General features: G+C 43.1%; 1 protein-coding gene across 1 annotated transcript in view; it reads left to right on the top strand.

Moving 5' to 3' along the window:
* LOC309536741 (uncharacterized protein) overlaps positions 1 to 14,314 on the top strand; it is a 209,261-nt gene continuing 194,947 nt past the window's right edge. The window contains exons 1-3 of the mRNA XM_082230985.1: positions 1 to 30; positions 5,961 to 6,442; positions 7,067 to 7,148. Coding sequence (XP_082087111.1) covers positions 6,029 to 6,442; positions 7,067 to 7,148 — 496 coding nt within the window. The 5' untranslated portion in view covers positions 1 to 30; positions 5,961 to 6,028. The remainder of the gene's footprint in view (positions 31 to 5,960; positions 6,443 to 7,066; positions 7,149 to 14,314) is intronic.

Raw genomic sequence — 14,314 nt, 5'->3', positions numbered from 1 at the left:
TCCGGCCTCGCCTTCGCCTGCCGGGCTCTGGTGGGTCTCCTCTCGGGGGAAGCCTGGGGAACTCCCTGCCCCGGGAGGCGGGAAGGGGAGGGAAGAGAGGCTGGGGGGTCCGGGAGGGAGCCAGAGGGACCTCAGGCCCTGGCCAGGGAGGTGGGCCTGGAAGAGAGCGAGGAGGGAGAAGGACCTTCGGAGGGACATGATGGTGAGGGAGAAGGATGTTAAGAGGGACACGATTGTGAGGGAGAAGAATATTAAGAGGGACATGATTGTGAGGGAGAAGGACATGAAGAGGGACATTATTATGAGGGAGAAGGATATTAAGAGGGACATTATTGTGAGGGAGAAGGACATTAAGAGGGACATGATGGTGAGGGAGAAGGATATTAAGAGGGACATGATGGTGAGGGAGAAGGATATTAAGAGGGACATTATTATGAGGGAGAAGTATATTAAGAGGGACATTATTATGAGGGAGAAGGATATTAAGAGGGACATTATTATGAGGGAGAAGGATATTAAGAGGGACATTATTATGAGGGAGAAGTATATTAAGAGGGACATTATTATGAGGGAGAAGTATATTAAGAGGGACATTATTGTGAGGGAGAAGGATATTAAGAGGGACATGATTGTGAGGGAGAAGGATATTAAGAGGGACATTATTATGAGGGAGAAGTATATTAAGAGGGACATTATTATGAGGGAGAAGGATATTAAGAGGGACATTATTATGAGGGAGAAGGATATTAAGAGGGACATTATTATGAGGGAGAAGTATATTAAGAGGGACATTATTATGAGGGAGAAGTATATTAAGAGGGACATTATTATGAGGGAGAAGTATATTAAGAGGGATATAATTGTGAGGGAGAAGGATATTAAGAGGGATATAATTGTGAGGGAGAAGGATATTAAGAGGGATATAATTGTGAGGGAGAAGGATATTAAGAGGGATATAATTGTGAGGGAGAAGGATATTAAGAGGGACATTATTATGAGGGAGAAGGATATTAAGAGGGACATGATTGTGAGGGAGAAGGACATTAAGAGGGACATTATTATGAGGGAGAAGGATATTAAGAGGGACATTATTATGAGGGAGAAGTATATTAAGAGGGACATTATTATGAGGGAGAAGGATATTAAGGGGGACATTATTATGAGGGAGAAGGACATTAAGAGGGACATGATTGTGAGGGAGAAGGAGATTAAGAGGGACATGATGGTGAGGGAGAAGGATATTAAGAGGGACATAATGGTGAGGGAGAAGGAGATTAAGAGGGACATTATTATGAGGGAGAAGGACATTAAGAGGGACATGATGGTGAGGGAGAAGGAGATTAAGAGGGACATGATGGTGAGGGAGAAGGATATTAAGAGGGACATGATGGTGAGGGAGAAGGAGATTAAGAGGGACATGATTGTGAGGGAGAAGGATATTAAGAGGGACATTATTGTGAGGGAGAAGGATATTAAGAGGGACATGATGGTGAGGGAGAAGGATATTAAGAGGGACATAATGGTGAGGGAGAAGGAGATTAAGAGGGACATTATTATGAGGGAGAAGGACATTAAGAGGGACATGATGGTGAGGGAGAAGGAGATTAAGAGGGACATGATGGTGAGGGAGAAGGATATTAAGAGGGACATGATGGTGAGGGAGAAGGATATTAAGAGGGACATGATTGTGAGGGAGAAGGATATTAAGAGGGACATGATGGTGAGGGAGAAGGAGATTAAGAGGGACATGATGGTGAGGGAGAAGGATATTAAGAGGGACATGATGGTGAGGGAGAAGGATATTAAGAGGGACATGATGGTGAGGGAGAAGGATATTAAGAGGGACATGATGGTGAGGGAGAAGGATATTAAGAGGGACATTATTCTGAGGGAGAAGGACATTAAGAGGGACATTATTGTGAGGGAGAAGGATATGAAGAGGGACATTATTGTGAGGGAGAAGGATATTAAGAGGGACATTATTGTGAGGGAGAAGGATATTAAGAGGGACATGATGGTGAGGGAGAAGGATATTAAGAGGGACATTATTCTGAGGGAGAAGGACATTAAGAGGGACATTATTGTGAGGGAGAAGGACATTAAGAGGGACATGATTGTGAGGGAGAAGGATATTAAGAGGGACATGATTGTGAGGGAGAAGGATATTAAGAGGGACATGATTGTGAGGGAGAAGGATATTAAGAGGGACATGATTATGAGGGAGAAGGACATTAAGAGGGACATTATTGTGAGGGAGAAGGATATTAAGAGGGACATGATTGTGAGGGAGAAGGATATTAAGAGGGACATGATTGTGAGGGAGAAGGATATTAAGAGGGACATGATTGTGAGGGAGAAGGATATTAAGAGGGACATGATTGTGAGGGAGAAGGATATTAAGAGGGACATTATTATGAGGGAGAAGGACATTAAGAGGGACATGATTGTGAGGGAGAAGGATATTAAGAGGGACATTATTATGAGGGAGAAGGATATTAAGAGGGAGATTATTGTGAGGGAGAAGGATATTAAGAGGGACATGATTGTGAGGGAGAAGGATATTAAGAGGGACATGATTGTGAGGGAGAAGGATATTAAGAGGGACATATTTGTGAGGGAGAAGGATATTAAGAGGGACATGATTGTGAGGGAGAAGGATATGAAGAGGGACATTATTATGAGGGAGAAGGACATTAAGAGGGACATGATTGTGAGGGAGAAGGATATTAAGAGGGACATTATTATGAGGGAGAAGGGTATTAAGAGGGACATTATTATGAGGGAGAAGGATATTAAGAGGGACATGATTGTGAGGGAGAAGGATATGAAGAGGGACATTATTATGAGGGAGAAGGACATTAAGAGGGACATGATTGTGAGGGAGAAGGACATTAAGAGGGACATGATTGTGAGGGAGAAGGACATTAAGAGGGACATGATTGTGAGGGAGAAGGACATTAAGAGGGACATGATTGTGAGGGAGAAGGACATTAAGAGGGACATTATTGTGAGGGAGAAGGATATTAAGAGGGACATTATTGTGAGGGAGAAGGATATTAAGAGGGACATTATTGTGGGGGAGAAGGATATTAGGAGGGACATGATTGTGAGGGAGAAGGACATTAAGAGGGACATTATTGTGAGGGAGAAGGATATTAAGAGGGACATTATTATGAGGGAGAAGGATATTAAGAGGGATATAATTGTGAGGGAGAAGGATATTAAGAGGGACATAATTGCGAGGGAGAAGGATATTAAGAGGGACATGATTGTGAGGGAGAAGGATATTAAGAGGGACATGATTGTGAGGGAGAAGGACATTAAGAGGGACATTATTGTGAGGGAGAAGGATATGAAGAGGGACATTATTGTGAGGGAGAAGGATATTAAGAGGGACATTATTGTGAGGGAGAAGGATATTAAGAGGGACATAATTGTGAGGGAGAAGGATATTAAGAGGGACATAATTGTGAGGGAGAAGGATATTAAGAGGGACATAATTGTGAGGGAGAAGGACATTAAGAGGGACATTGTGAGAGAGAAGGATATTAAGAGGGACATGATTGTGAGGGAGAAGGACATTAAGAGGGACATGATTGTGAGGGAGAAGGATATTAAGAGGGACATTATTATGAGGGAGAAGGATATTAAGAGGGACATTATTGTGAGGGAGAAGGATATTAAGAGGGACATTATTGTGAGGGAGAAGGATATTAAGAGGGACATAATTGTGAGGGAGAAGGATATTAAGAGGGACATAATTGTGAGGGAGAAGGATATTAAGAGGGACAGGATTGTGAGGGAGAAGGATATTAAGAGGGACATAATTGTGAGGGAGAAGGACATTAAGAGGGACATTATTATGAGGGAGAAGGATATTAAGAGGGACATGATTGTGAGGGAGAAGGATATTAAGAGGGAGATTATTATGAGGGAGAAGGATATTAAGAGGGACATGATTGTGAGGGAGAAGGATATTAAGAGGGACATAATTGTGAGGGAGAAGGATATTAAGAGGGACATGATTGTGAGGGAGAAGGATATTAAGAGGGTCATGATTGTGAGGGAGAAGGATATTAAGAGGGACATGATTGTGAGGGAGAAGGATATTAAGAGGGACATAATTGTGAGGGAGAAGGATATTAAGAGGGACATAATTGTGAGGGAGAAGGATATTAAGAGGGACATGATTGTGAGGGAGAAGGATATTAAGAGGGACATAATTGTGAGGGAGAAGGATATTAAGAGGGACATGATTGTGAGGGAGAAGGATATTAAGAGGGACATTATTATGAGGGAGAAGGATATTAAGAGGGACATGATTGTGAGGGAGAAGGATATTAAGAGGGACATCATTGTGAGGGAGAAGGATATTAAGAGGGACATGATTGTGAGGGAGAAGGATATTAAGAGGGACATGATTGTGAGGGAGAAGGATATTAAGAGGGACATGATTGTGAGGGAGAAGGACATTAAGAGGGACATTATTATGAGGGAGAAGTATATTAAGAGGGACATTATGAGGGATAAGGATATTAAAAGGGACATTATTATGAGGGAGAAGGATATTAAGAGGGACATTATTATGAGGGAGAAGGACATTCGGAGGGACATGATTGTGAGGGAGAAGGATATTAAAAGGGACATTATTATGAGGGAGAAGGATATTAAGAGGGACATTATTATGAGGGAAAAGGACATTCGGAGGGACATGATTGTGAGGGAGAAGGATATTAAAAGGGACATTATTATGAGGGAGAAGTATATTAAGAGGGACATTATTATGAGGGAGAAGTATATTAAGAGGGACATTATTATGAGGGAGAAGTATATTAAGAGGGACATTATTATGAGGGAGAAGTATATTAAGAGGGACATTATTGTGAGGGAGAAGGATATTAAGAGGGACATAATTATGAGGGAGAAGTATATTAAGAGGGACATTATTATGAGGGAGAAGTATATTAAGAGGGACATTATTATGAGGGAGAAGTATATTAAGAGGGACATTATTATGAGGGAGAAGTATATTAAGAGGGACATTATTGTGAGGGAGAAGGATATTAAGAGGGACATAATTGTGAGGGAGAAGGATATTAAGAGGGACATAATTGTGAGGGAGAAGTATATTAAGAGGGACATTATTATGAGGGAGAAGTATATTAAGAGGGACATTATTATGAGGGAGAAGGATATTAAGAGGGACATTATGAGGGAGAAGGATATTAAGAGGGACATTATTATGAGGGAGAAGGATATTATGAGGGACATTATTATGAGGGAGAAGGATATTAAGAGGGACATTATTATGAGGGAGAAGGACATTAAGAGGGACATTATTGTGAGGGAGAAGGATATTAAGAGGGACATGATTGTGAGGGAGAAGGACCTTAAGAGGGACATGATTGTGAGGGAGAAGGATAGTAAGAGGGACATTATTGTGAGGGAGAAGGATATTAAGAGGGACATTATTATGAGGGAGAAGGACATTCGGAGGGACATTATTATGAGGGAGAAGGATATTAAGAGGGACATTATTGTGAGGGAGAAGGATCTTAAGAGGGACATTATTATGAGGGAGAAGTATATTAAGAGGGAAAGACCACGAAGGAGAAGGACAGGAATACATCTGCTTACAAACTGTCCTCCTTGCAAACGCTTTATCTTCTCTCTCTATTCATAAATCTCTGTATGTCGGGCATTTTCCCCTCCCTAATTCTTTATTTGTTTGACTAAACTGCATGAGGCAGTGAATGACAGGAGGGCCTGGCGTGCTCTGGTCCAGGGGGTCACAAAGAGGCGGACAGGACTAAACAACAACAGGGACGGTGGCAATCCAGCCCTGGTTCCTAGGAAGACTCATCCATGCTTCCTCAGGGAACATTCTTCTCTTGGCTGTGTATTGATCTTACAATAGAATAGTGTGTTTGATTCGTAGGATTTTCTGCACCTCGCACTAGGACCCACAGAACTTGGCAGAGGGCCAAGGGGCTCCTTCCGATCTCTTGGAGACTTCCGGAGAGCCCAGATGGATGAGCAAGACTCAGCTGGCCCTGAAGCAGGAAGAGGCCATGCCATGGAAACGGGGAGCAGTGGGGGATCCTGGGAAAACTCCATGCAGAAGATCCTGGGTGAGGAGGACACCCTTTGCTCAGAGGTGCAGAGCCAGCAGCTCAGGCAGTTCTGCTTCCAGGAGGCCAAAGGACCCCGAGAGGTTTGCAGCCAGTTCTACCATCTTGACCATCAGTGGCTGAAGCCAGAAAGGCACACGAAAGCTGAGATGCTGGACCTGGTGATCTTGGAGCAGTTCCTGGCTGTCCTTCCTCTGGAGATGGAGAACTGGGTGAGGGAATGCGGAGCGGAGACCAGTTCCCAGGCGGTGGCCCTGGCCGAAGGTTTCCTCCTGAGTCAGGCAGAGGAGAGGAAGCAGGCAGAGCAGCAGGTGAGAGGGACTTTCCTCTGGATACTCCCAAGGGGCTCCAAAGAGGAGGGAGAGTATTCCCAAATCATTTCGAAATGGCCCATCCTTTTTTGGACAGCTTATTATTATTATTATTATTATTATTATTATTATTATTATTATTATTATTTTATCACACTTGTGGCTGGGTGCCTTCCAGCACATATAAAAGCATAATAAGACATCAGATGTCTTCTAAAAGTTATGCATTTTCTTATCTCCTTCTCACCTGATGGGAGGGCATTCCCCAGGGTGGGGGCGACTGTGGAGAAGGTCTTCTGCCTGGTTCCCTGTAACTTCACTTATCACAGTGAGGGAATCAGCAGAAGACCCTCCGAACTGGACCTCAGTTCATGGAGACGCTCCTTTGGGTATACTGGGCCTTTGAGGCCGTTTAGGGCTTTGAATTGTGCTGGGAAACGTTCTGGGAGCCAGTGAAGATCCTTGAGGACCAATGTTTCATGGTCCTGGCAGCCAACCCCAGACACCAGTCTAGCAGAAGCAGGAAGCAGCTTTCACCTCTGTCCCCCGAAAGCGCTTGCCTCTGCCATTCCTTCTCTAACCCTTCTCCCCATTCTCTGTTTTGAATCCTTGTTGCTCTTTCAGAGGAAGGATCTTTTGGCAGAAAGGGGTCTTGATTCTTCTGAGGCAGAGAAGACTCAGTTGGACGCCAGAGTGAGGCCTCTGGGTAAGGAGGAAGGAGTGTTTTCTCCCCCGTTTTGTCACATTCTCTTGATTTTGAAACTAATCTCTGAGTTATTTGCATCTTTTGGGGGAAGACACCTGGAGCCCAGAGCTCGGGGGGGGGGAGAGATGTATTTTTGCACAACTATTATATGAAATGGGTACAAATGTCCAAATGTACTCAGCAGGGGAGACATTTACGATAGTAAGTTGATTAATTTACAATTACAGTTCAATAATGGTCTCATTATAACAATGTGAAATTACAATACAATTAATAATACCAGTCTTTAAGATACCAAATTACATAATATAGGTGCCCCTCCCCCGCATGCTAAAACCGATGGTTTGATGATTGGTGTAGTGGTTAAGAGCGGTAGTCACGTAATCTGGGAAACCGGGTTCGTGTCTCCGCTCCTCCACATGCAGCTGCTGGGTGACCTTGGGCCAGTCACACTTCTGTGAAGTCTCTCAGCCCCACTCACCTCACAGAGTGTTTGTTGTGGGGGAGGAAGGGAAAGGAGAATGTTAGCCGCTTTGAGACTCCTGAAGGGGAGTGAAAGGCGGGGTATCAAATCCAAACTCCTCTTCTTCTTCTTCTTCTTCTTCTTCTTCTTCTTCTTGATTTCTGCATTCCAAAATCTTATTAATTTCAATTACACTCCTGTCAAGATAACAATCCTTTATACGACAGCTGCAGTATTAATGACTTCCATTCGTATTGAAACATCAAATAATATTTGTTGTTGTTGAGTTGTTTATTCGTGTCCGCCTCTTCGTGGCCCCCTGGACCAGAGCACGCCAGGCACCCCTGTCTTCCACTGCCTCCCGCAGTTTGGTCAAACTCATGCTGGTAGCTTCGAGAACACTGTCCCACCATCTCGCCCTCTGTTGTCCCCTTCTCCTTCTGCCCTCCATCTTTCCCAACATCAGGGTCTTTTCCAGGGAGTCTTCTCTTCTCATGAGGTGGCCAATGTCTTGGAGCCTCAGCTTCAGGATCTGTCCTTCCAGTGAGCACTCAGGGCTGATTTCCTTCAGAATGGAGAGGTTTGATCTTCTTGCAGTCCATGGGACTCTCAAGAGTCTCCTCCAGCACCAGAATTCAAAAGCATCAATTTTTCGGCGATCAGCCTTCTTTATGGTCCAGCTCTCACTTCCATACATCACTACTGGGAAAACCAGAGCTTTTACTATAAGGACCTTTGTTGGCAAGGTGATGTCTCTGCTTTTTAAGATGTTATCTAGGTTTGTCATTGCCTTTCTCCCAAGAAGCAGGCGTCTTTTAATTTCATGACTGCTGTCACCATCTGCAGTGATCATGGAGCCCAAGAAAGTAAAATCTCTCTCTAATAATAATAATAATAATAATAATAATAATAATAATAATAATAAATTTTATTTATATCCCACCCTCCCCAGCCGAAGCCGGGCTCAGGGCGGCTAACAACAATCAAATAATCCAACATTCTAAAAACATCTCATTCTAAAAATTAATTAAAATCAAATTGATGGCCACCATTAAGCAAAATTCTGTGCAGATTGCCAGAGGAGGGAGTCAGGCTGCGCCCTGACCAAAGGCCTGGTGGAACAGCTCTGTCTTGCAGGCCCTGCGGAAAGATGTCAGGTCCCGCAGGGCCCTAGTCTGTTGTGACAGAGCGTTCCACCAGATTGGAGCCGCAGCCGAGAAAGCCTTGGCTCAAGTTGAGGCCAGCCTAACCTCTCTGAGGCCTGGGACCTTCAAGATGTTTTTATTTGCAGACCATAAGTTCCTCTGTGGGACATACCAGGAGAGGCAGTCCCATAGGTACGAGGGTCCTAGGCCGTATAGGGCTTTAAAGGTTAAAACCAGCACCTTGAACCTGATCCTGTACTCCACCAGGAGCCAGTGCAGCTGGTATAGTACCGGATGAATGTGATCTCGGAGCGAAGACCCCATAAGGAGTCTCGCCGCGGCATTCTGCACCCGCTGGAGTTTCTGGGTCAATCTCAAGGGCAGCCCCACGTAGAGCGAGTTACAATAATCCAGTCTGGAGGTGACCGTCGCGTGGATCACAGTGGCTAGGTCAGGGCGAGAGAGATAAGGAGCCAACTGCTTAGCTTGGCGGAGATGAAAAAATGCCGCCTTTGTTATAGCTGTAATCTGCTCCTCCATAGAGAGGGAGGTATCAAAGATTACACCCAAACTCTTAACAGACGGTGCTGGCACTAATTGCACCCCCACAAGAGATGGGAGTTGCCCCCTCAATCCCATATCGTCCTGTCCCAGCCACAGGACCTCTGTCTTCGAAGGATTTAGCTTCAACTGGCTCCCACGTAACCATCCAGCCACAGCTTCCAAGCATCTGGTCAGTGTGTCTGGGGCCGAGTCAGGATGGCCATCCATCAACAGATAGTTGGGTGTCATCAGCATACTGATGGCAACCCAGCCCAAAACTCCGGACAAGCTGGGCGAGGGGGCACATAAAGATGTTGAAAAGCATCGGGGAGAGTATTGCACCCTGAGGCACTCCACACACCAAACGAGCGCAGCCATTGAAGGACTGTGCCCTGGATCCCCACGTCGGCAGGGCGGTGGTCCAGGAGTTCGTGATCGACCATGTCAAAGGCTGCTGACAGGTCTAGAAGAATCAGCAGCCCCGACCCGCCTCGATCCAGCTGCCTGCCGAGATCATCTGTTAGGGCGACCAGAGCCGTCTCGGTTCCATGACCAGCATGGAAGACGGACTGGAATGGATCCAGAGCCGATGTTTCATCCAGAAACCTGCCAAGCTGTTCAGCAACCGCTCTCTCAAGATTCGAAACTGGGCGGTAATCGGATAGATCTAAGGGATCTAATGATGTTTTCTTTATATTTTTTTTAAAAAGATATTTATTAGTGGTTTAAAAATTACAGAAAAAAGAAAAAGGAAAACAACAAAAAAATTAACAAGACAAACATTACATTACAATACCTAGAAAGAAAAACAAAAAAATAATAATACAACAATACAGTAAAAAAGAACAATAACATTAAAAACACACATCCAATATTCCATATCTTTACCTTTCGTTTACTTGTTTCATCGATCTCCTCACATCTCCCTTTTTTGTATTCTAGTTCAATTAATTGTTCCCGCAAATTCTTTCCATCTTTCTCAACTTTTGTTCTATAATTTATCTTAACAGTCTAACCTTACATTTTTCTTTTTGGTCCATTAACAATCAGCTTTTACTTAATTCTTTATTACATTTCTGCTAAAGCCATATAACTTCATTCCAGCATCCTTCTAACATTCATTAATTTTGGAATGTTTCTGTAAATATACTTTGAATTTTTTTCAATCTTCTTCCACCGACTCTTCTCCCTGGTCTTGGATTCTGCCAGTCATTTCCGCCAGTTCCATGCAATCCATCAACTTCATCTGCCATTCTTCCCTGGTGGGTAGATATTGTGTCTTCCAATACTTTGCGATAAGTATTCTTGCTGCTGTTGTGGCGTACATAAAAAAGATCCTATCTTTCCTTGACAACAATTGGCCGACCATGCCCAGAAGAAAGGCTTCTGGTTTCTTCAGGAAGTTATATTTAAATATCTTTTTCATTTCATTATAGATCATCTCCCAGAATGCCGTAATCTTTGGGCATATCCACCAAAGGTGAAAAAATGTACCTTCAGTTTCATTACATTTCCAACATTTATTGTCGGGCAGATGGTAGATTTTTGCAAGCTTGACTGGTGTTATGTACCAACTGTAGATCATTTTCATTAAATTCTCTTTTAAGGCATTACATGCCGTAAACTTCAAACCAGTGGTCCATAACTGTTCCCAGTCAGCCATCATAATATTATATCCAACATATTGTGCCCATTTAATCATAGCAGATTTCACCATTTCATCTTGAGTATTCCATTTCAACAGCAAGTTATACATTCTTGACAAATTCTTAACTTTCGGGTCTAACAATTCTGTTTCCAATTTTGATTTTTCCACCTGGAAGCCTAATTTTTTGTCCAAATTATATGCCTCCATTATTTGATAGTAATGGAGCCAATCTCGTACTCTGTTTTTTAATTTTTCAAAGCTCTGCAATTTTAATCTGTCACCCTCTTGTTCCAAGATTTCCCAATACTTCGGCCATTTGGCCTCCATATTGAGTTTTTTTCTGAGCCTTTGCTTCCATTGGTGACAACCATCTTGGGGTTTTATTTTCTAACAAGTCCTTATATCTTATCCAAACATTAAACAATGCTTTTCTGACAAGATGGTTTTTGAACTCTTTGTGTGCTTTAACCTTGTAATACCACAGATATGCATGCCAACCAAATACATTGTTGAAACCTTCCAAATCCAACAGATCCGTGTTTTCAAGAAGCATCCATTCTCTCAGCCATCAAAATGCAGCTGATTCATAATAAAGTTTAAGGTCTGGCAGGGCAAATCCACCTCTTTCTTTAGCATCTGTTAATAGCTTAAATTTTATCTGAGGCTTCTTGCCCCGCCAGACAAATCTAGAGATATCTCTCTGCCAATTCTTGAAACAGTCCATTTTGTCCAAAATTTGCAGTGTTTGAAAGAGAAACAGCATTCAAACTAACTGACAACATGGATCTGATTGACATTTGAAGCCAAAATGACATGGACTAGAATTGACCAAATATGGATAACTAGAGGACTGGCACCTAAGACTAGAAAGGTGGAAATCTGCCCAAAAACCTGCTCCGACCATAATGCAGTAAAGATGGAAATGAAATTAACTTCAACTGGTTCCTTCAGATGGAAGATGAATGACACCTTATTAAGAGATCAAGAGATTGTCAAGAAGGCCCAAAAGAATCTGAGTGACTATTTTGAAGTAAACTTGAAAACTACAGTGGAAAAAAGAGTAATCTGGGATGCAAGTAAGGCAGTGATGAGGGGGTTTCTGATACAACAGAACGCAATAAAAAAAAGAACTCAAAATGAGAAAAAAGAGAAAATTTTGGAGAAAATAAAAGAAGGAGAGAAAATTAAGATCGAAACCAAAGTCACAGGAGATTCTGAGAGAAATTAAATTATATCAAGTACAATATATGAAATTGATAAATCAGGAAGTCGAATGGAAAATTAAACAAATGAGACAAAAGACTTTTGAATCGGCTAATAAATGTGGAAAACTGCTAGCGTGGCAGTTGAAAAAAAGACAGAAGTTGAACACGATCACTAATCTTGAGATTGAGGGGAGAAATATCCAGAATCCTGTGGAGATTAGAAAATGCTTCCAGAGATACGTCAAACAACTTTACACCCAGGGGCCACAGAAAGAGACTGATATAGACCAGTTTTTAAGAACTAATGTGTCAGGGGTTCAGGAGCAGAGGCAAGGGCAAGGGAGGAAACAGAGAGCGAGGAGGAGGAGGCAGAAGAAAAGATGAGTGATGACGACGACCCGAGATCTCCGAGTCTTTCCAGTGAATCAGAAGATTCACAGAAAGGAGCACCAGTGGCCAGGGCAAGGGGGGAGCCTAGGGGGACACCCCAGGAAGATAGAGCCAGAGGGGACTCAGAGGGGAGCAGTTGGAGATCGGGACCAGCGTCACCGCCAGAGAGCAGGGAAGAGGAAGGGGGCCAGGGATCAAGCGCTGGCAGCTCACAACAGGAGGGAGGGCACGAGTCAGGAGTGGCCACACCTCCATCAGGGAGCGAAGAAACGGTCAGACGGAAAGTGGAAGGTTGGGCGCGCGCGCCAAGTTCAAATGCACAGGGAAGTGACGCAGTAGGCAGCCCGGAGAGGGAGCCAGGTCCTAAAGCCCGGCGCAAGGAGACAGAAGGGTCCGGGGGGTCGGCGTCGGAGGAGTCCCGGAGGGAGGAGACCCCGGGGGGCAGAGGGACCCAGAGGAGAACAGTCAGGCGGAAAAGGTGGAGCAGGGCTAGGATATTAAGTTGGTGTACAGGAGGCGGGGACCCAGACAGAGCTTCGCCGATCTAACCATAAGACGTAGAGTTGCACGCAGCAGCTTGAGAATGGGAACTGTAACTCAATAAAGACTTTTACTTAATGATCGCTGGCTAGCGTGATCCTCTGTGAGGATCGGGGAGCAACTCTGACATAATGGATTACAAAAACTATCTCAAGAAAATAAGACAATATTGAACTATAAAATAACAGAACAGGAGATTGAAGGTGCCATTCAGAACATGCAATTGGGCAAGTCTCCAGGGCCGGATGCATTAACCTCCAAGTATTATAAGACTTTGAAAGACCATTTAATTCAACCATTAAAGGAGGTGTGCAACGAGATTATGGAGGGGAAGAAGGCACCGGAGTCGTGGAAAGAAGCTTTCACCACACTTATACCAAAATCTGAAGTTGAAAAGACACAAATTAAGAAATATCGTCCCATATCCCTTTTAAATGTGGATTACAAAATTTTTGCAGATATTTTAGCTAACAGATTAAAAAGAGTGTTAAATGAAGTGATACATAAAGATCAGGCAGGCTTCCTCCCAGGCAGACATCTGTCTGATAACACAAGGAACATTATTGATATTTTGGAGCTATTGCAAATGAACATTAATACAAGAGCAGTTTTAATTATTGATGCGGAGAAGGCCTTTGATAATATTTCTTGGAATTTTATGAAGAAAAATCTTAAGGGAATGGGAGTGGGACGGGGATTTGAAAATGGTATAGATGCAATCTATTCAGAACAAAAAGCAAAACTGATACTTAATAATGTGGTGTCAGAAGAGTTTAAAATTGAAAAAGGAACACGACAGGGTTGCCCTATCTCTCCATTGCTATTTATTTCGGTCCTGGAGGTGCTCTTGAACATGATCAGAAGGGACCAGTTGATTAAAGGAATTCAGGTCGGAGCTAAACAATATAAACTCAAGGCCTTTGCAGATGACTTGGTTTTGACACTACAGGAGCCAGAATCTAGTACGAAAAGGGTTCTAGAACTGATCCAAGAATTTGGTCAGGTGGCAGGAGTTAAATTAAACAAGCAAAAAACTAAGGTTTTAGAGAAAAATTTGACAATAATGGAAAAAGAAAGGTTTCAGAAGGAGGCAGATTTAAATGTGGTTAAGAAAGTGCAATACCTAGGGATTAATATGACGGCTAAAAATCTGAATTTATTTAAAGATAATTATGAAAAATGTTGGTCAGAAGTTAAAAAAGACTTAGAAACTTGGTCAAAATTGAAGCTTT

This window comes from Podarcis vaucheri, assembly GCF_965113315.1.
Source record: "Podarcis vaucheri genome assembly, chromosome: 7".
NCBI classification, from domain to species: Eukaryota; Metazoa; Chordata; class Lepidosauria; order Squamata; family Lacertidae; genus Podarcis; species Podarcis vaucheri.
This window is presented reverse-complemented; position numbering and strand designations above follow the sequence as displayed.